The 26,420-nt window shown below is 38.7% G+C and overlaps 1 protein-coding gene, 1 long non-coding RNA gene and 1 other non-coding gene across 3 annotated transcripts in view; 1 reads left to right on the top strand and 2 right to left on the bottom strand.

Annotated features, from left to right (window-relative positions):
• LOC134751539 (uncharacterized) overlaps window positions 1-26,420 on the top strand; it is a 44,114-nt gene that overhangs the window by 14,528 nt on the left and 3,166 nt on the right. The window contains exons 2-11 of the mRNA XM_063686989.1: window positions 18,623-18,729; window positions 19,997-20,139; window positions 20,489-20,627; window positions 21,417-21,530; window positions 22,332-22,383; window positions 22,846-22,994; window positions 23,469-23,563; window positions 24,215-24,363; window positions 25,290-25,408; window positions 26,146-26,273. Of these exons, the coding sequence (XP_063543059.1) occupies window positions 18,639-18,729; window positions 19,997-20,139; window positions 20,489-20,627; window positions 21,417-21,530; window positions 22,332-22,383; window positions 22,846-22,994; window positions 23,469-23,563; window positions 24,215-24,363; window positions 25,290-25,408; window positions 26,146-26,273 (1,179 nt within the window). The 5' untranslated portion in view covers window positions 18,623-18,638. The remainder of the gene's footprint in view (window positions 1-18,622; window positions 18,730-19,996; window positions 20,140-20,488; window positions 20,628-21,416; window positions 21,531-22,331; window positions 22,384-22,845; window positions 22,995-23,468; window positions 23,564-24,214; window positions 24,364-25,289; window positions 25,409-26,145; window positions 26,274-26,420) is intronic.
• Window positions 15,127-26,420, bottom strand: part of LOC134751553 (uncharacterized) — a 238,986-nt gene continuing 227,692 nt past the window's right edge. The window contains exon 2 of the long non-coding RNA XR_010128676.1: window positions 15,127-15,453. This is a non-coding gene — a long non-coding RNA (uncharacterized LOC134751553). The remainder of the gene's footprint in view (window positions 15,454-26,420) is intronic.
• Window positions 16,922-16,996, bottom strand: Trnat-ggu (transfer RNA threonine (anticodon GGU)). The gene has a single exon. It is a non-coding gene; the product is annotated as a tRNA-Thr (tRNA).

The following is a 26,420-nucleotide window of genomic DNA, read 5'->3' on the forward strand; positions in this document are numbered from 1 at the left end:
TTTTCATAGCTTTATTTCATAAAAATAATTAATTCAAATAAAAAAATCATAGCTAAGAATCACCGTAAGTAAACTCGCTCAGACGTATAACACCTATTTTAACGTCGGGGTTAAAAATAAAAAGCCCCAAACGGGAGTTGATTTCAGAGTGGACCTTTTTACCCTTGGAACTTCGTCTAGTTAGGAAGGTCCTTTCCTTACTAACTAGACGACGTAAAATGAGTTGCCCGGATGAAGAATAGATTGATTTGTTCTTCGATTGTGCCACAGTGAGTGCACTGTGAGGTAAAAGTTGTCTCTGCTTTTTGCTGTTTCTGAAATTTAGGACTAAATAACGAGCCTACTTTCTGGTGATGACTGACAGTAAACTTTTAATTCAGTTCCGACATAGTTTTTTGCGTATTGCCGAAACTATGTAAATATCTGTAACCATTGCTCTTAACTTTGTGGTAAAAATGTGGCTTTCCATCAGAGAAGGGTCTGTATGCTTCATGTGCAATAAAGACGTTTTTATCAAAATTTCTGTTGGAATTTCAGATGGAAGGAACCTTATTGCACTTGAAGCATAGGACCCTCCTGCGATAGAAAACCACAAATACAAGATAGAATACAGAGCTCTAGATCTTTTTTCGACCCAGTTGCCCAGCAGGTAAGGGTAGACGTCGAAACGGCAAAATATCCTGAAAGAAACACCCCGATATATAGACAGGTGTTCCTTTCGACGGCCTCGGTGACAATAACGACAAGTTGACAACCCGCCGACCGTGGCTGAAACCGATACCAATACGACACATGTGACAAATGTTACATGTCATGTAGGTACATATTCGTAGTTGATGAAGGATTTACTTGCCGAAATCTTCGAAGCGACAGTCGACAGTAAAAATACTCTTAAATAGAAATAAAGTTGAGGAAATCCTTAAAATTTGTTACAAATGGCGTAGATATTTTTTACGAGACCTTCAAAAAATTTAACGGAGGTATTGAGAAAGTATAGAAAGTATCTTTATAATCAGTTGAATGAGCTTCCTGCCGAGGTTTTCTCGAGGGGCTACAGTATGTATGGGGTTCTTCAAAAAAGGAGTGTACAGGTTTTTAAAGGTCATGCAACACCCCGAGTTGCAGGCGTCCATAGGTTACGATGACCGCTTACCGTTATACCGGCCATATGCCTGTACTGTATGCCACCGACGTCGTGTAAAAAAAAACTCTTATGCCTATATTTTATCTTCTGTACACTGATTAGCATTAGAACCAAGCCATTGCTAAAGTATGAATACACGTCCACATTATAGCATATCCATCATAATATGTAATATAACGAGTTCACGAGTTGATTGTTCACAAAATTGCCTATAAACGTACCGCTTACTTATTTATGACTCCATTGTGAGCGCGGCCATATTTATATGCTGCAAGTTTATCTGATACTATTACTGTTTATCCGGGTTTCTTATCGAAACAGGTTTTCTAAGTCCATTACAAAAACAAAAAGCATAAATTTAAGAATTATAACATTTGTGTATTCATAACGCGCTATATGCGCGTCATTCTGGCAATAGTTGGAGTGTAAAGTGTAAGAAGATAATTTGCACTAATTTCACATTGGGGTTATTTCGACAGGTTTTAGTGCGAGGGCGGGTTTTATTTTTTATAATCTGAGTATGACAATGACATATGGATTCTTATATATACCTACTTACTTTAGGTACATAAAACATTATACAGCAGATGGATCAGAAATTTGGTCACTAGGTCACTACTCACTACACTTACTTACTGCTAACGACCGGAGCGATCGGCAGCGGAGGCATCAAAATGATGTCTTGACGTTGTCGGCTTAATTATCAGTATTATTAGAGTTGGACCAAACCAACTCTGCATGACATTTGCAATGACAAAGTGCATGTGGCAATGATTTGTATGGAAATATGGCATTTTTATTGTCACTTCCTCACTTTGTTCGGTGTAAAGTTAGCTCAGACGAACTGTAGCTTAGTGTGGAAGAGTTTTTGTACCTACCACTTGCTGTTTATGGTTTCAGATTACAACTTCTTCGGATTTAAAAAAAAATCATCGAAAAAGTTCACGCAAACAGAAGAAGGCATATGTTTACGTAGTAACAATATTCTTAGGCATGGTATAACATGTGTCGCACGTTCGATCCCACATATGTGGAGTGTTTGCCAACACACTTTCGTTAGTCATCGCGTTACTCACACAGGTGGTTGCTAAAGACATGGGTTCTTTAGAAAAACTTCCCGTTTCTCAATTGAGTTATAATTAAACAGTACTAGCTAAGTACAGTCTGGCAAGCCATTTCCCTCAGTAAAAGGCGTCAAAGATTGTACGCGCGAAGGGTTGTTCCTGTTCCCCCATAGACAATTTTAATTTCGCGACTTTATCTACTGAAGAAATAAGTTTGCTAGACTACTGTCACTTATACTCACTACGTTGCTGGTCAAAAGTATAAAAATGGTAAAATCAATTTACCATTTTTACTAAAATGTAGGTATTTTTTTAATGCTCAGCAGATACAGATGTAGTGCATAATTGTTTTCCGTCGTATTTTCTCAAAACGTTCGTATCTGTCATGCTACATCACATCAGTCAACCTCAGTACTTTTTGTACCGAGAGTACCGATACTGACTGAAATGGCAAGAGCGCAAGACACCAAGACACAATCGTACGTTTGCGTCAAAATACGATCGAAAATAATGCTAAAGCCTGACCAGGAATATATGATCATTGTCAAGAGGGCGCTGTTATTTTCAGGTAGGGTGACCTGGGTGACAGATGAAAATATTGGTTCCAGTGAAATTCCGCAACATGGCGCGTGATCATATATTCCTGGTCAGCCAAGGGTTGTTAAAATTAGCAAATTCCAAACTTTTTAGCTTTATATTCAAATACTTAACGCTGTATAAGATTGAGAAAGATTTAGATTTTGTGGATTAAATATAGAACGGAACGCCAACCTTGGAGAGCGTACTGCGAACAGTGTTTATGTGTATGTTTATGACCTTATTTCTGAAACCGCATGTTTCAATGAAAAGTTTTCCCGCTACCATTGTGGGTCGTGCATAAGGTATTTTGTGTTTTCATATTCATAAGAAAACAACATCACGGGATCATTTGTTCTTAATATACAATACATCATACGTGCGTCATTTCTACGTTGTTTGTGCTAACTGCTAACCGATTTTTTCCAGCTTTCAATATTAACAGTCTGTTTTTTTGAATAATAATTTAATATTTTAGTTTCTGGATCTATCGGTAATAATTATATTAAATATTCCTTTCCTTTAAAAAAAATTACTTACTTACTTACTACGGTGACGCAACGACCCAAAGTGAGTCCTGGCCTCCGACACCAGATCACGCCATGCCTCTTGGTCTTGCGACAGCTCTCGCCAGTCGCCATGACCGAGGTTGAGCAGGTCTTGGGCAACTCCGTCGTTCCAGCGGTACCTAGGGCGTCCAACCGGGCGTCTGCCATTTGGTTATCCCAAGTACGAAGTACGCTTTCTTCACGGCACGATCCTCTCCCATTCTCTCTAAGTGTCCGAGCCACTGAAGCCTAGCCGCTTTGGTTTCTCCAATAATGTTGGGTTCGGACACCAGGTCTTCTATCTCCCTGTTCTTCCTATTAAATAAAAATAGTTTTTTATTTTACGAAAAGCATTCCTCGTTTATGTTTATACACGTATCTTTATCTAAATGCAGATAAGAATATAAAAACAGCTCCAAATATAGGTTAACAAAATGATCCTAGTAATTCGTTACCTCACACACACTGCCCGCTAACGTGTTAATAATTATGTAAATGTTCTCGACTGTACTGTTTAGGGCATGTGGGCCAGCGCTGGGCGTGGGCGGGCGGCATTCTGTCCACTCCGCCCACTGCTGGGCGAAAAGGCCGTATGTTAGTGGGATTTGTATGGAGATACCATTTGTTGATTTATGCTGTGAACTATTGTATGGAACGAGTTCGATTTCAAGGGACTTTCTCCAAGAGAAGGGATTGCAATGTAACTGTTGCTTTCGTTCAATATGCTGGGATTTCTCTTGACTGGAAGTTTAACTTTGCTTAATGTACGGTAGCAAGAATACTTATAAGTAAGAAATAATCTAAATACACACCATCAGGAAATATTTCTACTTACTGCCCATCCCCATTCGATCATTTTATATTCAATTGGTTATTTATGTATTATATTCAATTCATGCCAAGTCTACATACTACTCTTAAATAAAATAACTTCCAAATTTCAAATCGATAGCTTTAGTAGTTCTCTAGATATTTAGCAATGTGACAGTAAGACAGACGGACAGTGTCGCACCTTAAGGGTTCCTTTTCTACCTTTTTGGTACGGAACCCTAAAAAGATAAACAATCTTGAGGGTAGTAGTAGTAAGTAGTAAGTAGTTTTTTAAATAATGCAAAAATATTTATAATTACTTTCGAAACTTCCTTCATCCTGCCCTAAGTCAACTATAAAAATTATATGTAATTTGTCTATTACTATATCTATAAATATTACTCAAATTAGACATAACCTCCATTAACTAATCAATAATCTATCGTTCAGAATTACGCTTAATCGTCTTGATCCTCGTCCGAGAAGCGGTGTAGTACTATAACTATACTCGACGGATACGTAGGATGTGTGTAGGCATGTAATAGGTATGTCATATGTAATAGGTACGTGAGGCGTTGACAAGGCCGTGTTACATATGATATTCACGTCCACCGAATAATGAATGAAAATTTACAATAGTGCTCTCGATAACGCAAGAAATTTACATACTTACTTAGAGACAGATTATAGGTTATCCTCTTTATCTGTTTTCTGGAAACTAAGAAGTTTAAGGAAAGTAAATAATACATAGTTCTTTTTTGTACTACATGGTAAATCGAGGACGCGAGGAGGTTTAAATTGAAAGAATATCACAAGTACCTATGTATAGTTAGTAGACAGTTTTTGCTTATTTTTGTTTAAAAGGCGAACTGATTGATATACCTAGAGCTTTTGATAGGCTTTTTGATAATTTGAATATCCCGTGCTTTTTGTCATAGCGTCCAGTTACACCTCCCAAAAATCGTCAACCTCATTGTTCCCGTGAAATTAAATTTCAGGCATAATAAGCGTGCATGAATGACATCACACACGCTAATGACATCACGAGGTCGGCAGGTTGGCGCGACCATCATAACCAGGTCAAGTTTAACATAAACATTTGGATTATCTGCGCCAACTGGTTGCGAATTTAATTGTCACTTGTTTCTCTCGCGTTGAAAGGAGAATGACAGTGAAAGAGACAGGTGAATATGTTGGTTGTGTTATGTTTCTCTAGGAGCAATTAAGCTTTTCCGTACCTTCTCCAAGGTTAAGGCTGTCTTTTTTACTAAGCCGGAGATGAGAGGAGACGTGCCGCGTGCGGAATCAACAATAGGATTACAATACAAATACAACCAATGTTATTGGTTGATTCCCGCCTGCTCTCATCTTTGGTCATCTCTACTTCCGTGGAAGGGCAGCCATAGCGGTGGAAAACTTTTTGACTTAGGCTACGTCCATGCTTCCGCTCATGCGCTTTCTTTTCGTGGACTAGCTTGTATGGCCTTTGGCTTTGTCGCTTGTTTTCCGCGGGACTAAATAAAATAAAGTGCTCACATGACGTAGACTCCTGACCTGATCTAGCCTGGGTTAGCTTTGTGAGTGAGGATTGCGGTTAGAAACAGAAAACACTGACGGGAGACGGGAAGCAGATGACCTCAAGGCAAAGCATAAACGGACGCCATTTAGGGAAAAGGATCCAATCCACAAAAAAAATGTCAATATAATTTAAACTTTCTGTCAAAACGAAAAGTCATTTAAACATCAAACATTTATTCAGCAAATAGGCCACAGGGGCACTTTTACATGTCAATTCATACAAACAATAAAATTAACCCAAATATACAAAAAAAATACAATTACAGTCGCCATCAGATATATCGGAGCGTCCGAGGTGCTCACAAATATCTGAACACGTCTCTATTGTCAAGGCGTTAAGTGCGTGTTCAGATCTTTTTGAGCACCTCGGCCTCTCCGATATATCTGATGGCGACTGTACATAAATTGATACATTGATTTAAATGGCAAATTTTAGAGGATGGATCCTTTTCCCTAAATATAAATTAAATTAAATAATCATTTATTGCAGATCATAACAATCCATAGATTTTGTTAGTTTGTCTTATACTCGTATATCGTACTAGCATCTGGCATTATGTAAAACCATAGAGTAACTTATACTAGAGCGGTACTATCATAGTAAATTTTGTAACCCCAGTAAATTCACTGCCATCTGTCGACACACTTTAAAACTAAAAATAAATATTTATAAAAATACGATAAAATGTATTTAAATATGGATAAATGATTTTTTTATTTGCATTAATTATTTTTATATGATTTTGACCCATGTTCTTTCACTGGTATGCGTTAAAATTATAAATAACAAACGAAACAGTCAACGCCCTCTATACGAGTGTAGGCCAAAACTAGTGGCGCCATCTCATTGAGAATCAAATTTTCGTCATTTTCGAGGCACGTTTTTTCCTTAGACTGTATCCATCTATTACGGAGTTATATCTATCTTTGGTAAAACTGAAGGCTATTCTAGATCCGTCTCTTGGGTTGATTGCACTGACATTTGTTGCAATTTTCTTTCGGCTACTCACGTATTCGTATAGTGGCTACGTTATGCGAGCGGAATTAGGAATTGAAAATTAGAGCATCTGGTAATCTAGCCAAGGATCGTTATTTTTAACACCAATCGGCAAGTGGGTTAATATATCTAAGTATGCAAATAACCAAAAGACTTTCCGTTTATATCGGTCATTCTATGTAGACATTTTTGAATTTTCTTTTAGCCTTATCGAATTGATGGTTGCCATCTTGTTAGCGCCCCCGTTAGAGTGTGTTTGTAGTTATATATTTTCGAGCGCTTTAGTAAAAAAACTAATTAGTAAAAAAAATAATTTAGTAAAAAAAATAATTTGATATTTATACACATAACCAGATATTGGTTATTTTGTCTCGAAAATGCGTCTTAAATCAAGCAAAACAAACACATTCATAATATGCACTTACGTAACCACTAATGAGATGCACGGTCGCGGCGCCCGCGCAGCCTTCGCGACACGATCGATATCGGCCAGGAAGTTAGCTTATCGCGCTTCCTTTCCTTGCTAATAACTGCAATGCTATACATATATGTACCTACAGATAATTTAGTTTTCTTGCGTTTTGACAAACATGACGAAAATCCAGGTTACTTGTGATGAATTTACATTCAGGAAAAAGGCAAAATCTATGTAATTTTTAAAGGTTTTAATTAGCAACAGCGCGTTTGTTTCGCTAATTGTAAGACCGTTGCCCTGCTGCAATACTGTTTCAAAAGATCTTGAGAAACTTTACCTATCTTACGACTTTTTCAAATTAGCACTGTTACGTCTGCCATGTTGTTTTAACCTAAGATTACTTATAAATATCGTCGGTATTATCGCAAACACAGTACCTACCTAACAGAACAAGGTTTTAAATAAATGTGATCGGCAATGCCGGCAATGAGTATTAAAGATCAAAGTCATCATCAGCCTATTAATGTAAGCAAACAAGTTTATGAGCACTTAATCTTGAAAAGGATGTATTTGCGTTTAAATGCGGTCTTATGGTTATTTCAAGAAGCGATATAGTTTCTGCACTGGGATGCTGCAAATTCTTACATCATGGATGCGTAAAATATAAAAAAATGGTTTTTGTTGATATTGATACTTGCACAAAGAAAAAATAAATGAAATAGTTTGGCCCAGGACTGTCACATACACATTTTCAAACATAGACAGATATAATTCATACGGTCTTTGTCTTACGCTAGTACTAGCAAGTGCTTTATAGTAAAAGAAAGGGATGAGTATAATTTTCCTGATTCTTAGTATGACTGACTGACAAGTTATATAACCATCGATTTTAAATAAAAATCTGAAAAGGGGCGCGCAGAATGTGTTACAAACTAGGTATTTAAAAAAACGCGTTTAACATTTAACCCCTTAATTCGCAGGGATCGGATGCAAAACAACCTCGACGATTTAAATTTAGAAATTGAATTAAAATTTCTGTCTTTCCTGATCCAATATCGTGATTCGTGCCCTTGTGACTAGAGGGGTTAATATTCCCCTAGTTAAACAAATCTAACTGGTCAATAATTGAAATACGATAGGTAAATATAATATAAGTAAGATATCACCACCGTGTCTCACCGTCCCAGAAGAACTGCTGTTTTTTCTGTTTAGTCACGACCCACAGCACGAGACGCGATCTATATTCTAGGAATAGAGGATATTAATAAAACACCACGTGATATGCAGGGTGACTAAAAAATAAGTGCATTCCCGTTGCCAGGGAGGTTTTGGGATTATACTGAGCAACTTTTACTATGGGACCAACCACGAACTCGCGAAAAAAGTTACCCTCCCATAGAAAATGGACCAGCCAAAATGTATGAACCAGCCAAATTTTCGGAGTTGGTCCCATAGTAAAAGTTGCTCAGTATAATCCCAAAACCTTAAATGTACCATTTTAAATGTACGAATATGCCCAGTGTAGAGGGTACATCCATTAACATTTTAATCGAATTTCGTCCAGTTGCGCTGACCTCGTAATCTTCAATTGTTTTTAATTAGGTACAAACATTTGAATGGAGTCTAGATCGGTGCAATTTTCTATCTTGGGTTACATTTTTTTGGTACCTATGGCTTACCTAAATAGTTAAGACGTGATAATCTCTTTTAGATTTTAGACACTGATTTTGAGACAACTTAATAAAAATTTGTTTTGAAGTTACTGCTGGGGCTTTCCTAGTATTGTATAAAAGACCTTAAACATTTACTGAACGATGTGAACCCAAGAACGGAGACCTTACCAAACAATCGGTCGACTTTAAAACTGCCCATCCTGTTCAAAATGGTCCCGCCGGAAGATCAGCGCTGACCTTCGGTTCAGCATTATGCTGAGGCGAGACCATTTCGTGGTAAACTTCAACTCCTACCTATTTTATAAGTTTCTATAGCTTTAGTATACTTTTGTATGTAATTTTAGTTTTAAGTTTATCACGAATAAAACATTTGAATTTGAATTTGAATTTGTTAACCTTAAAAACGACCCTTGAAATACGTTTTATTATGCACTAAAAATGGCGCGTTTAATTACCGACAGAGCGAGACAAAAAGCTCTCCTGAACGGGACTGAAAGAGAGGGGTCGTGTAAAAATAAAAAGCGAAAGAGACGATGATGTCATGAGTACGGATAGCGGTCAAGGGTATTCAGTGATAAAGGAGAAATATTCTATATAGGATAGTAACTTATTTTATCGAGCTTGCTTGTCGATTCAGAACGTTTTCGAATAATACTTTATTTTAGTAAAGGTATAAATAACGTAATGGTTGCGAACTGTGCGATTTCAAAGGTGGGTATTTCTTTCCGCGAACGTTACGGCTGTGGAATGAACTCACTGCCGAGATTTTCTCGAGGGACTACAGTGCGGGGGTATGGGGTTCTTCAAAAAACAGTGTTCTGATACTTCTGATATTTCTGATAGTCTGATACTTTTGTCCCCTAAAAATGTGACGGAGTGGAGCTTTTTCTACGGGGTGAAATTTAGTTTTTAATTTTTCTCAGGAGAATTATAATCTACAGCTAGAAACACTGTGGGACATTCCTTGATTACTTGTGTGTTTGTGACAATCAGCGCCCATTCTCCTTCCACCAACTTCCGTTCCGACTTCGCACCTTGCCAATTGTGAGACATATAATTATCTACCTAGCTAGTATGACACTAGATTTATATTTCCTTATTCCAACCTCTCATTGCACGCAGGATGCATGATTGCATGATAACATCACATGCGCCGGCGCTATTTCCAACCATAAACTACAGTCAATCGCGTCGCCGTAGTACAATTCTACTGCAAACTAAAACGTCATAAGTGTCTTAACCTTCATAGGCTCTTACGACCTTTCAGTGTTACGTTGGATGCGTGGGCGCAGTGAATGGGTGACGCCAGTCCGCCGACGCTTACACAACTCTATAAGGCTTTGTGGCTTACCTAGATGACTATACGGGTTTAAAATGACCTAACTTTGTTGCTTCTCAACTGGATTTAAGATTTTTTTCTACTGAATGGCTTAGTGCGTTTGATAGACCAAAAGGCATAAGAATAATCTCGAATCGAGCTTGTATGACTTTTTGGTTTGTATTCATACAAATTATCAATCATATGGTTATAATAGTTATGATGAATCAAAGCCGGTTTATTTAAATTAATTAATGACAATGAAAATGTAAGTCTTGTTATAGCTACTTAGAAAATTAAGTACTTATAGTCTATAAATAAACCTAAAAGTAGTAGTTATTGACAATATTACTGTTCGATTCTATGACAACTGCGAACTGACATCCTAGTCCTAACTATATAATTCATATTATTAGTTGTTCGATTGAAATTCGACATGTCAAAACTTTTACAAATTGCGATAAGAGTATGCCAAGAAACAAAGTCAAAGATTACTTTGGCCATTTTGCAAACACGAGGTTTCTTTAGCCATCTAAAAGCTTCATCACCACATAGTATAAAACAAAGTCGTTTTCCGCTGTCTGTCCGTCCGTCTGTCCCTATGTATGCTTAGATCTTTAAAACTACGCAACGGATTTTGATGCGGTCTTTTTAGGATTCCGTACCCAAAGGGTAAAAACGGGACTCTATTACTAAGACTCCGCTGTCCGTCTGTCTGTCACCAGGCAGTATCTCATGAACCGTGATAGCTAGACAGTTGAAATTTTCACAGATGATGTATTTCTGTTGCCGCTATAACAACAAATATTAAAAAGTACGGAACCCTCGGTGCGCGTGTCCGACTCGCACTTGGCCGGTTTTTAATAGATAGAGTGATTCAAGAGGAAGGTTTATATGTATAATCTACATCGCTCATGTTTCAAACAACTGAAAATACTAACACTACCCTCCATTTATATAATGGAGGCGGCACTATTTGTAAAAAGTCACCTTCAGTTGTTTGAGATAAATAAACTGTCAAGACCAAATCGCAAACCTGTCGTTCCCCAACTATTATTGCCACTCTCCAAATTAGCTATGGTAAGAAACGGCCCTTACTGACGATGTGTGCGTGTAATTAACAAAGTTCTTGGTTTTCTGAATCTAGAAGATAGCGATAAATTATTTAAGAAACAGTTAAAGGAAATGTTATTAGAAAAATGTTACTATTCAATGGATGAATTTTTTAATGATGAAAGTCTGGATAATGCGAAATGATTAAATTGTTTATGAATTTTATGATAACTATTAATAATTTATTGTTAAATTTCATTCGAGTATGAGTATGAATATAATTTATGATTATTAATGATTAACGCATGAATTAGTTTTATCTTATTATTATTGGTTTTTTTTTGACACAAATTTATTTTATTTAAAAGTTTATATAAGAAATTAAAACTAGGTATAAGTTCAAAATAAGTAGTTTAAGATCCAATATTGTACACCCTAGCAGGGTATCATGTAAGTACCTACTTGACCAATATGTAAGACCAGTATGTACAAATGAACATGATTACAATGGAATAAATGATATGATATGATATGATAATTTGTAAAGGTTTTGTGTAAATTAGTTGAACTACCCGTGCGAAGCCGGGGCGGATCGCTAGTTAAGTATATAAAAGCTTTATTAATGTATTTATAATGAAAATGTTATTATAACTAATTAGCGGTGCAGAGTTGCAGACATCTAACCGCTTGAGTTGAAATTGGGTCACCGGCCGATGCGGTTTATATTTAACTGAGGAGCTTTTGAACTATCCGTGTCTGTGTTACACCTGCTCCTTTATTATATTTTTAACTTCTGCACCCTGTTTTTTGTAAGGAAACAGGGATTTTTGACGTTTAACAGTTTCTCTACATTTTTTTTGCAGCTTTCGTAAATGTTATTTCCTTATTTTATGTCGACTCCTAAGGTTACATCGACTTTGACAGAACAAAATAAGTGTGGAATGGTTGTAAACGTAATATATTCATATACATTTATGAAATATGATCACAGTTTAATATTTTGTTATTGCAAAGTCCATGCAGAGCTTAGTATGACTTTATTGACTTCAAAGTGTTGGACTCTAATAACTTATGATCTGCTGTCATTATATGAAGAGGGCTTGGTGACACTACAAGTAACTGCTCTTAGATATCCTTCAAATTAACCGTGTATTCCATAGCCTTTAGTAGGCGGATACCTAGGTAGGTATATTTCGCGCACAAAACCAATACAAGCTGTTTTATCATAAAACGATCGCCCACAATATGATCACTCATAGGTACAGTAATATTCCATATGCCCGTCCTAAATAAGGTGCGAATACGTTAGCAATCAGCAAACATAGTTCAGTAGTTAGCGCCGAACAAAGCGAACAAACCAACATACACATACAGCCGTAGCTATTGGAAAATCAGTTTGAATTTGGAATTTATTGCGTGAGAATAGGGTATATTTGAATGTGTTTCCAAGAGGTTGTTCCGGCTGTAATGCTTGGTTGGCAGCATATTTTGTTTATATTCCGCGCACGGCCCGCGTGCTATAAGAATACATAAGTTTTATCTGCTAACTGTAGGTACTGTAACTAAAATACACGTCATCACTGCCTAAGCTTTCGCGTGCGCCGAAACTTGTGTTTTCAATTTTGATAGATTTTGGCATAAAAATCAACTTTCGGCCGAAACTAGAGCAATACCGAACCCTTTGGTTTCGGTAGAAATCCGGTTTCGTATGGACACTAGAAATAAGTCACTATTCCAATAGTCACACCTAACAGCAAATACACCTCTACTTCGACAAGGTTCTCCACAAACTGGTTGGCATTTCGCGACCGATTAAGCTAAGAACCATGACACAGTAAGGACAGATTTGGCGGCTGAGCAAAATGTTTGCATAAGTTGTCAAGCAAATGAACTTATGTCCAATGTATTTAAGAAATATACGTTTTTAGGGTTCTGTAGGGCACCAATCCACATAACCCAGTATATTATATAGTCTATGGTTTTCACCCAATAGCCTAATACCTAAATTTTAGATTCCGTCAACCCTCATGCAAAATAAAGTTATTTTCTTTCTTTTCTTTCTTTCTTTCTCAATAGTGCTGGAGGGTGCTGCTTCTGCACGCGTCTAATGATACGGGCAAGGGCAGCATCCGCTCGGTGTACCCCTTACATTATGCTCCCCAAAGTGGCTCTTCACACGCCTCCTAAAGATTTGGAGCACCATTGTTCCGTGAACGGGAATTAAATAATAAAGCTATATTATATCAAGCGGCTTAATGGAGATAATAAATTGTTAAAAGATTGTGTGATGGCACGGAACCCTCAAAGCGCGAGTATGACTCGCACTGTGCTCGCACTCGTCTGGTTTTACAAATTCTGTACAGAACTCGAGTTTACGATCACCGCCCACGCCAGCCTTCGCTGGTTGTTCTGTTTGATATAAATTATATTTTTATCGTTTTTAACCATATTGGGCTGTTCGGTATAGTCTTGTGTCCTCCTCCTACGCTAAGTCTCTATCCAAATAACGGTGCTGTATTAAAAAAAACCTTTGGATAAATTCTAAATTTTTCATTATCATGTCTACGTTCTCACACTTGAAAGTCGGTTAAAAATGCAGCACACCTGCATTCATCAAAATCGGTCCGGTAGTTTTTAATGATGCCGTGGAAAATGTATAAAAACGTATAATATACATAAAACAGGCCAAACAGAATAAAAATAAAATATGTATACAAAGGCGGACTAAAATAATGCGAAAAATCACAACTTCTAAAATCAGAATTGTAGATATATGCTTCTACTATATATATTATACTAATAATAATATACTATGTATATTGTGAGATAAATAAATTATATCATATCATATCATATCTTCTCCCGTAACTTCGTCTGCGTAGGATCATGATGATGACTGATGTAAACTATCCTATGTCCTTCCTCGGGCCTCAAACTATCTCCATACCAAATTTCATCTAAATCAATTCAGGTTTGAACTTGAAGCGGTAACATTGCAACAGCAAATTTGCATTTATAATATGTGGCTTTCCATCAGAGAAGGGTCTTATGAAGTTATGATGCATGTGCAATAAAGACCTTATTGTGTAAAAATGTCCAAAGTAATCTTTGATTTTGTTTCTTGGTATATCGCAATATCGCAAAAGTTTCAACGTGTCAAAGTTCAATCGAACAACTAATATAATATAACAGTTAAAGATACAGTCTAAGGAAAAAACATGCCTCGAAAATCAAGAAAATTTGATTCTCGATCAGATGGCGCCACTACCAGTGGGTTACTCTCGTATAGATAGCGTTGATGGTTTCTTTTTTTATTTAACAATTTTTATATTAACGCATATCAGTCAAAATAATATAAATATAATTAATAAAATAGTTTAGGAAGCATAAGGACTAAGCCGACCGGTTTTATTTAAAAAAAAATTTTTTACTAAGGAATAAAACTATGAAAACGGATTATATCGCGTATATTGAATTTATAATACCCCCGTAGTCACCCGTTGACCACGAACGCTGTAAAGAGTTCGAAACGTCGGGATGTATTATAAATTCAATATACGCGATATAATCCGTTTTCATAGTTTTATTTCATGAGTAACTATCGCGGTAACCGAAGACAATATTATTTACTAAGGAGTTAAGGACCCTTCTCTGATGGAAAGCCACATATTAGTATAGGGATTTGTAGAAATATTAGAAGGTGGCGAATACTTTTGGCACGTATTATTCGTATTAGGTTACTATTGATGCTGACAATATCACGTTACCATTAGAAGGGCTTAAGAAAGCGCGGCCCACGCCGGCTTGGGTTTCACCACCAAATACGGCGTAGGCCGGCCCCTGCTTAGAGTAGCCGCGTGTACGCGGTTATTCAATTACATTTAAATAGACGTAATGACATTATTTATTATCTTGCCCTTGATTATGCTATACCTACTATAGTCATCATCTTCCTCGCGTTGTCCCGGCATTTTTGCCACGGCTTATGGGAGCCTGGGGTCCGCTTGGCAACTAATCCCAAGAATTGGCGTAGGCACTAGTTATTACGAAAGCGACTGCCATCTGACCTTCCAACCCAGAGGGGAAACTAGGCCTTGTTGGGATTAGTCCGGTTTCCTCACGATGTTTTCCTTCACCGAAAAGCGACTGGTAAATATCAAATTATATTTCGTACATAAGTTCCGAAAAACTCAGTGGTACGAGCCGGGGTTTGAACCCGCGACCTCCGGATTGCAAGTCGCACGCTCTTACCGCTAGGCCACCAGCGCTTTTACCTACTATAGTACCAATTGTGTAAGATAAGTAGTCTTAGACAATTTCGTAATTCGAATTTGACAGGTTATGTGGCGCTGTATGGCTTCGTACAATATCACAGAATATAGTTATTTGTGCAACAAGAGAGGAAAGTTGATTTTTCTTGCGAGTGTTGATTTTGAGTCCCCAGTAATCGAAAGATTCTAAGTTAGAATCTTAAGCGTTGCGAGGGACTCAAAAACACGAGATGTAAAATAACTTTGCTCTCGTGTGACACATAATTTTTCACCTCAGCAGCTCGAACAAGCCTACTTTCGTCACTCCCTGGAGTGAGGAAAGTGCGACTTTCCTCACTCCAGGGAGTGAAACAATGTAGCTTTTTAATTTAGTGAAGGCCATGAACTACGGTACGGTACGGTACGGTACGGTATCGTATCGTATCGTATCGTATCGTATCGTATCGTACATATTATAATACTTTTTTTTCTGTTTATTCTGTGTAATTCGAAATACATTTTAACCTTTAATATGTTCTCACTACTGAGGTGAAAAATTATGTGTGCAACACGAGAGCAAAGTTATTTTACATCTCGTGTTTTTGAGTCCCTCGCTACGCTCAAGATTCTACCTTAGAATCACTCGCTTCGCTCGTGATTCAATTATAGAGTCTTTCGCTTTCTCGGGACTCAAAATAAACACTCGCAAGAAAAACCAACTTTCCTCTCTTGTTGCACAAATAACTATTTCACCTCAGTAGTGAGAACATATTAAAGTTTAAAATGTATTTAGATTTTGTAATATACCCCGAAGTATGAAGTGGCAGTTCATGGCCTTTACTAAATTAAAAAGCTACTTTGTTTCACTCCCTGGAGTGAGGAAAGTCGCACTTTCGTCACTCCAGGGAGTAACGAAAGTAGGCTGCTGTGCGCGTCGCATAGCGCCGCAATAATTTGCGACGCTATGCGACATAAGCGCCAGCCGCCATAAGGTACCTTTTGCCGTGAAATGCCACATATCTTTACTATTTCATATCTAGTGAATCTCTAATTCATTTCTCGAATCGCGCCGATTATCTATTAACCTAACAACTCTACATAACACGTATTATCTAAATCTAAATGTAGAATTAGCCAAATTATTTTCCGGTGGCTTGTATCAATTTAAACACATGTTTAGAGCTACCCCAAATAATTTCAAACTAGGCAGATATCATAAATGTATTTATAAGATGTAGTTCGCGTTCCAAATACATGCTCACAAACTTTATAAAGATACCCCAGCGCTATAAAGGAATCATATACAAGCTAATATGTATTTTATTTGTATCATTATTAGGTTGTTTTTGCTACAGTCGGGTATATTTAATAAGCGGGTCTTTTATTGTCTAACCAGACGGTTAGGGCCCGTATTCTAATTACATTTGAATTGACGTGTGTAACATGTGCCTTTGTACTTTAAATTTTTAAATTAAAGGAAAAATCGAAAAATGTACACCTCCGGCAGGACTCGAACCTGCGACCATTGGAACACCGGTCCAATCGCTTCTGCCAACTGAGCCACGGAGGCAAATTTTTCTGTTGCCGCTATAATAACAAATACTAAAAAGTTCGGAACCCTCGGTGGGCGAGTCCGACCGGCATTTGTCCGGTTTTTGTTATAGCGGCAACAGAAATACATCATCAGTTAAAATTTCAACTGCACGGTTCATGAGATACAGCCTGGTGACAGACAGACGGACAGTGGAGTCTTAGTAATAGGGTCCCGTTTTTACCCTTTGGGTACGGAACCCTAAAAAAACTAGAATTTAACACATTTCTAGGGATTGACAGGGCAAGCAATGCTGGCGCCATCTGTAAAATACTTTGACCGGCCAACCCCAAGCTTCATTGCGAGAACAGATTTTATGTCGGTAGTGTCGGTTAGCTATACTGTTCCAAGTACATAGAGTATTGTGTTTTTATAATTAAAATTTATTGCTTCGTGTAAGTGTGAACACAAACACCTCAAATTACCCATAGGTGTGAAAGAACAACGGTTTGCAGTTACCATGCAGTTACGCAATGCTCACACACACAGGTAAAGTTCATACACACACAAGGATGAAAACCTGTGAATGAGACGAGCACGATTCATTCGCAAATTATGTAAATTTGGATACGGCAATGGATACTTAGAGCAATATATTTTTCCCCTCACTAGCTCGGAAAGTTGTCTTTTAACCTTCAAAACAAGCGGGGAAAAACGCGTTTTATCCACTAGTGGGGAAAGTAATTTGACCTTGGTTGGAGCATGTTTAAGTAGCTTGACAGATAACAAAACGTAATAAAACGCTCATAATAATGATTCGTTTAATATTAATTATCATTAAACAAATGGTTTGAGAATCTAATAAAAAATGCCAAATTTAGCTTTATTTAATGATTTTAGGTCATAAACCTTAAAGTTCTATAAGAAACGTTTGTTTTTTAATAATGATGTTAAATATAATTCTGAACGCACAAGTTGAGTCGATGCAATTTCAAAACGCATCATCGCCATTTCATACGTCAGAAATGTCAACATTGTCAACAAAATTTTTACTTTAAAACTTCTCACGTAAAAATACAGAATTTCCAGAGTTTTTTTTATAATATCGTAAAAAATGAGTGATTTCAGTGATGAAAATGATCTAACGCCTGTGGATGTTGCACTTTCCTCGCTATAGTGAGGTGAAAAGTTTTGTGTTACACACGGGTGCAAATGTATTTTACTTCTCGTGTGTTGAAACACTTGCTACGCTCAGGATTCTATTTTAGAACCACTCGCTTCGCTCGTGGTTCAACTGTAGAATCCTTTCGCTTGCTCGTGATTCAATTCCACACTCGCGATTAAAATACAATTTTGCACCCTTGTATAACAAATAACTATTTCACCTCAGCAGCTCGAACAAGCCTACTTTCGTCACAAACAATGTAATTTTTTAATTTAGTGAAGGCCATGAAATCCATCTCGTGTTTTTGAGTCCCTCGTTATGCTCAAGATTCTACCTTAGAATCTTTCGCTTTCTCGGGACTCAAAATAAACACTCGCAAGAAAAACCAACTTTCCTCTCTTGTTGCACAAATAACTATTTCATTCGCCCACGCCTGGCTACGCCAGTGTGGAAGAGCATTTTGTACTAAATATATTAACGATCTGTTTATTTATTTCCAGGTAAAGTGTCGGCAAGATGACGACGAAATCGTACAGCAAGCACAAGGAGTTTAAAGAGTTCTCCAGCAGCAGCAGCGGCAAAGCGCCTTACGCGGGGGAACAATTCGGTCAGTTACCTTCTTCTTCTTCTGTATATACGCTTGTTTGATACAAATAAACATTAATTCATTCATTCATTCTTCAGTCGGCCCCTCAATGCTGAGGGTCGTGACATCATGTCCTTCTGTTGAAGACCAGGTTCCTCCATAGGCTTCTATCTTTCGCCAAGCGCATGGCTTTGTGCAGTTTTAATTGCATAGGTGCAGTAATTTGAGCACACCAAACCTTCAAACCTTCAAGAAAATAGCGTACTCCCATCTTAAAGGCCGGCAACGCACTTACAACCCCTCTGGTGTTGCGGGTGTCCATGGGCGGCGGTAATCGCTTACCATCAGGTGATCCGTCTGCTCGTTTGCCTCCTATATCATAAAAAAAAACACCATCTAGTAGGAAGAGGGCCCTGAGGTCTGGTGCCTTCAACTTTACCCGTCATAATAACTCTCTCCAGGCTATCCGAGGAGCGACGTGAGAGGTGTCCGAAGTATATGAGTCCTGGCATATCGTTGACAACCGGCATTTTATGCGTAATAGCTCTTTCAATATGGACTGATTAGTACGCATAGCTGTCCAAGGTATCCGTAAAAGCCGGCGCCAACACCACGTCTCAAACGCGTTGATACGCATGATGAAGTTTGCTCGATTAGTCCATGTCTCACAAACATAAAGAAATATTGGGAATACCAGAGAACGCACAAATCTAACCTTTGTCAGCACTTCGTCAGTCATAATAGGAGCATATGACATATCCTATCTTTGGAAATCGTTTTGGCAATCTCCTTCAGTGGTACAAAACCATTCACGGTGGATTGAGAGTCAGCGTCCGCACTCCGCACTAGCGCCTCATAGATGAGTGCCATATATGTGGGCCGCGGGAACTCATGCATCGTTTAAACTTTTATCCCCTTTTATTTCGCCATCAATTTATCCGTATTCAGTTACCCACCATGCCCGAATATTTAAAGGTAGGTATTAGGTTCTTTTGCAGACGTAATAATTCCCTAAAGTTAAAATACTGTAACAGAACGCTATCTTTTGGAGAATTGATTAACCAAAATAAACTCTTAAACAAATTCATTACACAGTTACACACGCTGACAATGCAGCAATATCGGGCAGTTGAGCTGGTTCTTTAAATTATGCTGGGCTATGTATTTTTATATATAATAATGTTTCTCATGTGAACCTTCTCGTGTTATGAACCGATAGTAGTATTTTTGAAGTTCTTAGCTCATTAAATTATTGAAGAGTTAAGAAAGATGACTTTATTTTTCCCAGACATGCTGAAATCCGAACTGATCCCGGCGAACAGCAAGCTTAACAGCATCGGCAATGGCGGTCACCGCGAATATCAGTACGAGTACCGTGAGGAGAAGCTGCCGCACGGGAAGTACGACCGCAAGGACCTGCACACCGTCGAGGTAAGACATCTGGACATCTTCTCTCCTTTCAGAGCCATGAGTAAGCCATCTACATTGCTCGAGAGAAGGCGTTGGAAGTAAGAATTATCTCTCTCTTACCATTGTTTTTGAAATGACACTATCTTTTTGTTGCATAGAAAATATTTTACTTCATTATTTCAACCGAAAGACTGCCCCTTCCTTTAAGGATTCGGTCGTGCGTCATCCTCATCGAACTATTCCCTGTGATCTTGATTATAGGTCGTCAGTACACCTTCATTCCGCAATCACCACTGACTGGTGACGTGAACTGATATTCACGATATCTCACTTAAGTACTTTACTAATACTTTTGATTTGTACATTATAGGAGTACACAATACCACCAAAAACGCTGCCAAAGTCCGAAGCCAACTCGTACTACTACGAGCGCGAGGAGCGCGACCTTCCCGCCATCACCTCCGGCACCAGGACATACAACTACGAATCCAACACCAGTTCTACGCCAGGTAATCAAGTTTCTTATGTTCGAACTTGTTAGTATTTTCCATGTTCCCCTTTTCTTGGATGGTCGCAAGATTTAAGAGAGAAAAATTTACACACAAACATTATTGGTAGGTACAATCGAGGTCAAACTTAAAATCTACTTAGTTAAACAGTTTACAAATTGTAGGTACATAGTCAAGTTGATATTGACATTAATAACCGCGTGATGTTATCATGATTTGTGATGAGTCGATTCGCTACACTCGCTGGCAGGAGCCAAAAACGGCGACGAGGCGTTTCAGTACCGTTTTCCGCAAACTTCTCTTGTCCTGCGGTCTACCATGTCGACCTCGCATCGGTCTATTCAGCCATCAAAAAGGTGTTTCTCCGGTGTTACACCATAATTCATCTGCAATAGACAATAAGTCCATGATGATGATAATGTTTTCTATTGTTAATGTTTATGTCTTAACTAAAGAAATAAACTAACATTTTGTAGTTTCGTGAAGCGAATTTAAAATTACCGAGCCCCATTTTTAACCCCCAACGCAAGAAGAGGGGTGTAATATTATGTTTGACGCCAATATCTGTCTCTCTGTAGCATCGTAGCCCTCTAACGGATAGACCGAGTTCGATGCGATTTTTCTTGTGAAAGCGAGTATTCTTATTGTGATTTCTTAGCTATGTTTGATAGAAATCTATCCAGCAGTTTGAAGAGTATCAGCTCTTTTCTAAAATCAGTTTTTTTAATTTTTAATTAAATTTTTATCTTGCGGAACTGAACTTACGTTTAAATGATAATTTTCTTGCAGGTTACTCAAAGGTGAAGAGCAGCAAGGTGACCAAAGACCTGTCGCACAACGTGGAGGAGCTGGACTCGCTCCTCGATGACTTGCAGAAGGATCAAGAGCGACAGCTGTATAAGAGTAAGTACTACAGGGACTGACTGTTATGTTATAAGTACGATGCTTGCTTTATATAAATAATTTTTAATTTAAGCGTTATGTTGTATCTTCTTGCTGTGTACCTTTTTCTTATTTAACTATTTGTTCATTGTATGTTATTTTATGTATCTTTTCTTCTTGTCTGTTACCTTCCGTGATTCTTCTCACCTGATGGTCTCATCGGAAGATCAGCGCTGGAAGTCACCAGCAACATGCTGAGATGAGGCCATTTCGTGGCACTTTAATCTTATTTTATGTTCTTTTATATTATGTAATGTCTTGTTTGTTTGTGCTTACGAATAAAATCTCATTATATTCTATTCTATTCTACTATAGTTAGTCAGTCTAACCCTTATTATGCTCATTGGGTCGTTTTCGACCCACTGAATATAATTCACTGTTACACATTAAAATTTGTAGGAGAGAGAGCTTGTAACGTCAAGGAGTTTAGATTAGACCAGAAACTAGTTCTGGGTATATATGGGCTAAGCTAACTTAGCAGTCTTGGCAGCGACCTTTAAATAAGTCAGTATCTTTATAGACGTCATTTATTTGTCATAGAAACTTGATGTTTTGGTGGCACTGCCAGATTCTGTCGCTTGGAGTGCGGAGTTAGCTTAGGCGGACTATAGCAATTAATTATACATGATTTGACCACCTACCTTGGGGCCAGTATAAGTCAGTCGACTAGAAATTTACGAACGTTACTGTTGATATTTCTGATGTTTACTTTGTTAAAAAATTACCATGGAAGCAGGGTTAATTGTTTATTTCGTTTCGCAGGTGGCTACGCTTCTGACACAGCTGAAAGCACATCATTCGACTATAAGCGAGGGTAATTTGATATATTTAATTACATAAATAGTACACATATACTTACAGATCTCTTTACTGAATAAAGAGAATGCCTTAAAGTTGACTTTTACATCTGCGTTTCGCAGATTAGTTTCGGAACCACACGATAGTAGATGGCGCTGTTATATGTTTCTTAAAATTAAGTTCTGTGCACATCAGATAGCGCGCTTCTGTGCAGTAAAATAAAGTTCTTTGATATGCCTTGTGACTTAATTAATCTCTAATTATATATTAAGTGCTTGGGCTATAACCGCGAAATTCAAAGTTCGCACATTGCGGGCACCTTTCTCTGTAGCTCTTATTACGCCTTCATTGAAAGAGAAAGAACCCCGCAATTTGCCAATTTCGGTTTTCGCGGTAAGCCCCCTAGTTTACAAATCTGATACAGATAAAACTAATTGGTGTTAACAACACAATTTCACAAATGTTTTCTTATTTCTAGCACCCAAGTGAAGGCTCCTTCCAGTGGCTACTCAACCCTCAAGCGTGAGGAACGTGTGGAATCATCCTCGTGGGGTTCAAGCCCACCTCCTCCCACCACAACCCGCGCGGCGGAGATCAGGCAGGAGATGTACCGTGAGGAGAAAACAGGTACGACCGTGAAGGCTTTCTAGCGGCTACTGGAGTCTCACAGAGAGAGGAGCGTGTGGAGACTTCCTCCTGGAGTTCCAGCCCTCCTCCCACTTCCACCCACGCGGCGGAGATCAAGCAGGAGATGTACCGTTAGGAGAAAACAGGTAGGGTAGTGTGGCAGGGTCGCCATGTGAATGTGATGAGATGTGCTGAAAAAACAATTGTGTCCGAGTCGAATATATGTGCGTGGTGCGTAGTTTACCTATCTTCGCTCTATGCCTGTGGGACGTTACAATGATTATTAGACTCTATGGTAGGATGGTATCCTGGTAAAATTTCATGGGACATCTTTGTTTTATTACATTGGAATACGTACCTAGCCTACTATAGAGATGTGTTTGGGAGTACATTTAATATAACAAAACTGGGTAGGTTTATGTGTATCTCAAGTTTTTAGTTTCAAATTTCCAATGTATATTTATGTTTCCACAGAGTCTCGTGTGGTACCGCAGGTGGTGCCCGCGCTGGCGCCGGCGCCGATTCAGGCCTGCACGCACTGCCACCATCAAACCAGCTCCTCAGGCACTGTAAGTTTTTACACCACCCCCTTATTCATAAACTTTACAAGCCTCAATTAGATAATTTATGTTTTATCCCTTTCTGCAGATACACAAGTCAAAATAATGACAGATCGTATTGCCACTAACGTCGCTATTGGCAGGGAGATTATGCCAACTCCTCCACCTATTTCTGCTTTTGCCACTGTCCGGTGTTCCCGTCAAAAACTTTTCGGGCAGTCAGGAGCAGATGGCATGAGAAGTTTTGGTCATCGTCGCATGTTCGTATTCTGAGTATGCTGTTGCAAAACAACAATAGCATGAGCAAAGTGTATTACAATCACTTCCATCGACCATCTTGGGTTGGGTTGTTCTTAGTACCGCTGGCGAGGTTGCGGAAGAGTACTTCGGCGTTCCTGGGACCTCGCCGTATAGCAGCTAGTGAGGCGGCAACAGAGGGGGTTTAGTGGGTAAACCATGGGGGTTGTTCTTAGTAGTATTTCCGAGAACGTATCAACGATAAGATTTATGTACAAGTTCGATTAGTAAGTGCTTGTTATTAGGCGTAGGTACTAGAATAAAAATGTTTGGCTTAACTTTGAACAGGGGACTCTATAGCTCAGACTTACGTCAACGTAGAACGTGCTCACATTTCCTAAACATGTCCATTTAATATTGCAGCTGTCCCGCTCTAGCACGCCCATGAACAAAGTGACGACAACAGTGAAAACCTACACGTACGAGGTGCCCGCCGACCAGGACCCCACCACCGTGCCCATCCCCACTCACGATTCTCACACTTATGTTAGCGACACTGAAAATGTCCGCACGTGAGTATATACTACATGAAATACACTACACTACACCCATGTATTCAAGGTGGCTAAAAAATAAGTGTATTCCCGTTGCCAGGGAGGATTTGGGATTATACTGAGCAACTTTTACTATGGGACCAACCCCATAATCGCGAAAAAAAATTTGGCTGTTTCATACATTTTGGCTGGTCCATTTACTATGGGAGGGTAATTTTTTTTTTCGCGATTTCTCGGTTGGTCCCATAGTAAAAGTTGCTCAGTATAATCCCAAAACCTCCCTGGCAACGGAAATGCATTGATTTTTTTGCCACCCTGTATATTAGCAGCACTGATAGATTTAGGCGGCGGCAGCGTCAAAACCTGCCTACAATGGCGGTGTATCAACAGCGTGACCATGAAAACCCCTTCCTAAAACTCGTAATAAGCGTAAAACCGTTAACCCAGTGTCAAATTGTACTGGTAACCATGGTAACTCCAGATTTAACCGGTTAACCCCGGGTTAGTGGAATGGTGCAAGTGGCGTAAACATCTCTAAAATATGAGCACACAACATTAATGATAATATCTCAGAATAATAACTAAAGCATTATTCTGAGGATAATATTTGTTATTGTTACAAAAAACTTTTTTTTAGATTAGAACTCTTTTACTGTCACGCTCGGCGTAAGTACGACAATGTCCTGAATAAAACCAAATAAAACTCCGAGCGAAGCGCCATCTATTCTAACACGGAGAAACTATTTTTCCTCCTCTTTACATTAGATGTCGCTTGTGTTCAATTATAAATTTTAACTATATATTTTTGCAGTTTTATCAATATAATCTTATACTGTCAAAAAAAACCCTGCTCTGCCTCGGTTATCTTTCCCTGAATGGTTAAATATCGCTAGATGAACATAATTTATAGCGGAAAGGCAAATGAATGATTAAATCACTTGCAGTTTGAGCCGAACGACGACTGCCGGTGCCCCGGTGGCGCCACCTCCCGGCGGCTGCCAGTACTGCCAACACTGCAACACCAGCACCAGAGTGCGCCGCGACCAATTTTCCGCTACTGACGGTATGTCGTAATGTTAAGATGGTGCTTGCACATAATGCTTCACATAGTTATATCTATCTTTGTGCTTAATAATAATGCGACCGCTGCAGGGGAACCATCGAGTGCGCCGACTTCTGGCCCCTATTTCACCACGGTGACGGGTGCGACAATTATAAAACATCACTGTTGCTGAAGTCACAGGCATCCATGGGCTACGGTTACCGCTTACCATCGGGTGGGCGGTGTGCTTGTTCGCCACCAACATTTTAATAAAATAAAAACTCCATTATATCACCAATAAATAAGTACTTATTTTGCGAAGCTAATATATGTCAATATTGTCATATATTAGCCATAATAGCCAATTGTTGCACTACTGGCAGCAACTAGATATGACCACACTCGCTGCACGTCAGCACCCCTGCGACATAATTATAAAGTATGCCCACAGGTGGTCTCGCCTTTAGCTCGTCGCGCTTAGCGTGGTTTTGTGCACCGTACTGGTAAAAAGTCTTTTGTTATGATATTGTTTATTAATAAACATGGTCAGGTCCATGGGGTCCCAGCGCGCATAAGTTGTTTGCAGAAATCGCGAAGCGTCTGGTTGACGTAACTGGTGACCGAAGAGCTGGCGGCTTTCTCGCACAACGTATCAGCATTGCGATACAGCGGGGAAATGCCGCCAGCATCCTTGGTACAATGCCTCAAGGGCCTATTTTAGATTTAAGCTAGTTATTAATTTCGTTTAAATATTGCAGTATCTGAGCACACGACGGAGCGTATGGTGTACCCGTCTCCAGCCAACGAAGTGAAGCTGCTGCCATCCAACCCTCCAGCACCCGTCACCACGCATCTGACGCCGGAGCGCAATGGACACGGCCCTTATGTAAGTATATGTGTATTTATATATTTAATCTTTAGTGCACAATACATAAACTTACAAATGGCGGACGTAATGCCGTAAAGCATCCGCTACCATCCATGAGCTTTGTTAAATTGTAATTTTTTAATATTTGATTTAATAAATAAAATA

This window comes from Cydia strobilella, chromosome 22 (assembly GCF_947568885.1).
Source record: "Cydia strobilella chromosome 22, ilCydStro3.1, whole genome shotgun sequence".
Classification (NCBI taxonomy): Eukaryota; Metazoa; Arthropoda; class Insecta; order Lepidoptera; family Tortricidae; genus Cydia; species Cydia strobilella.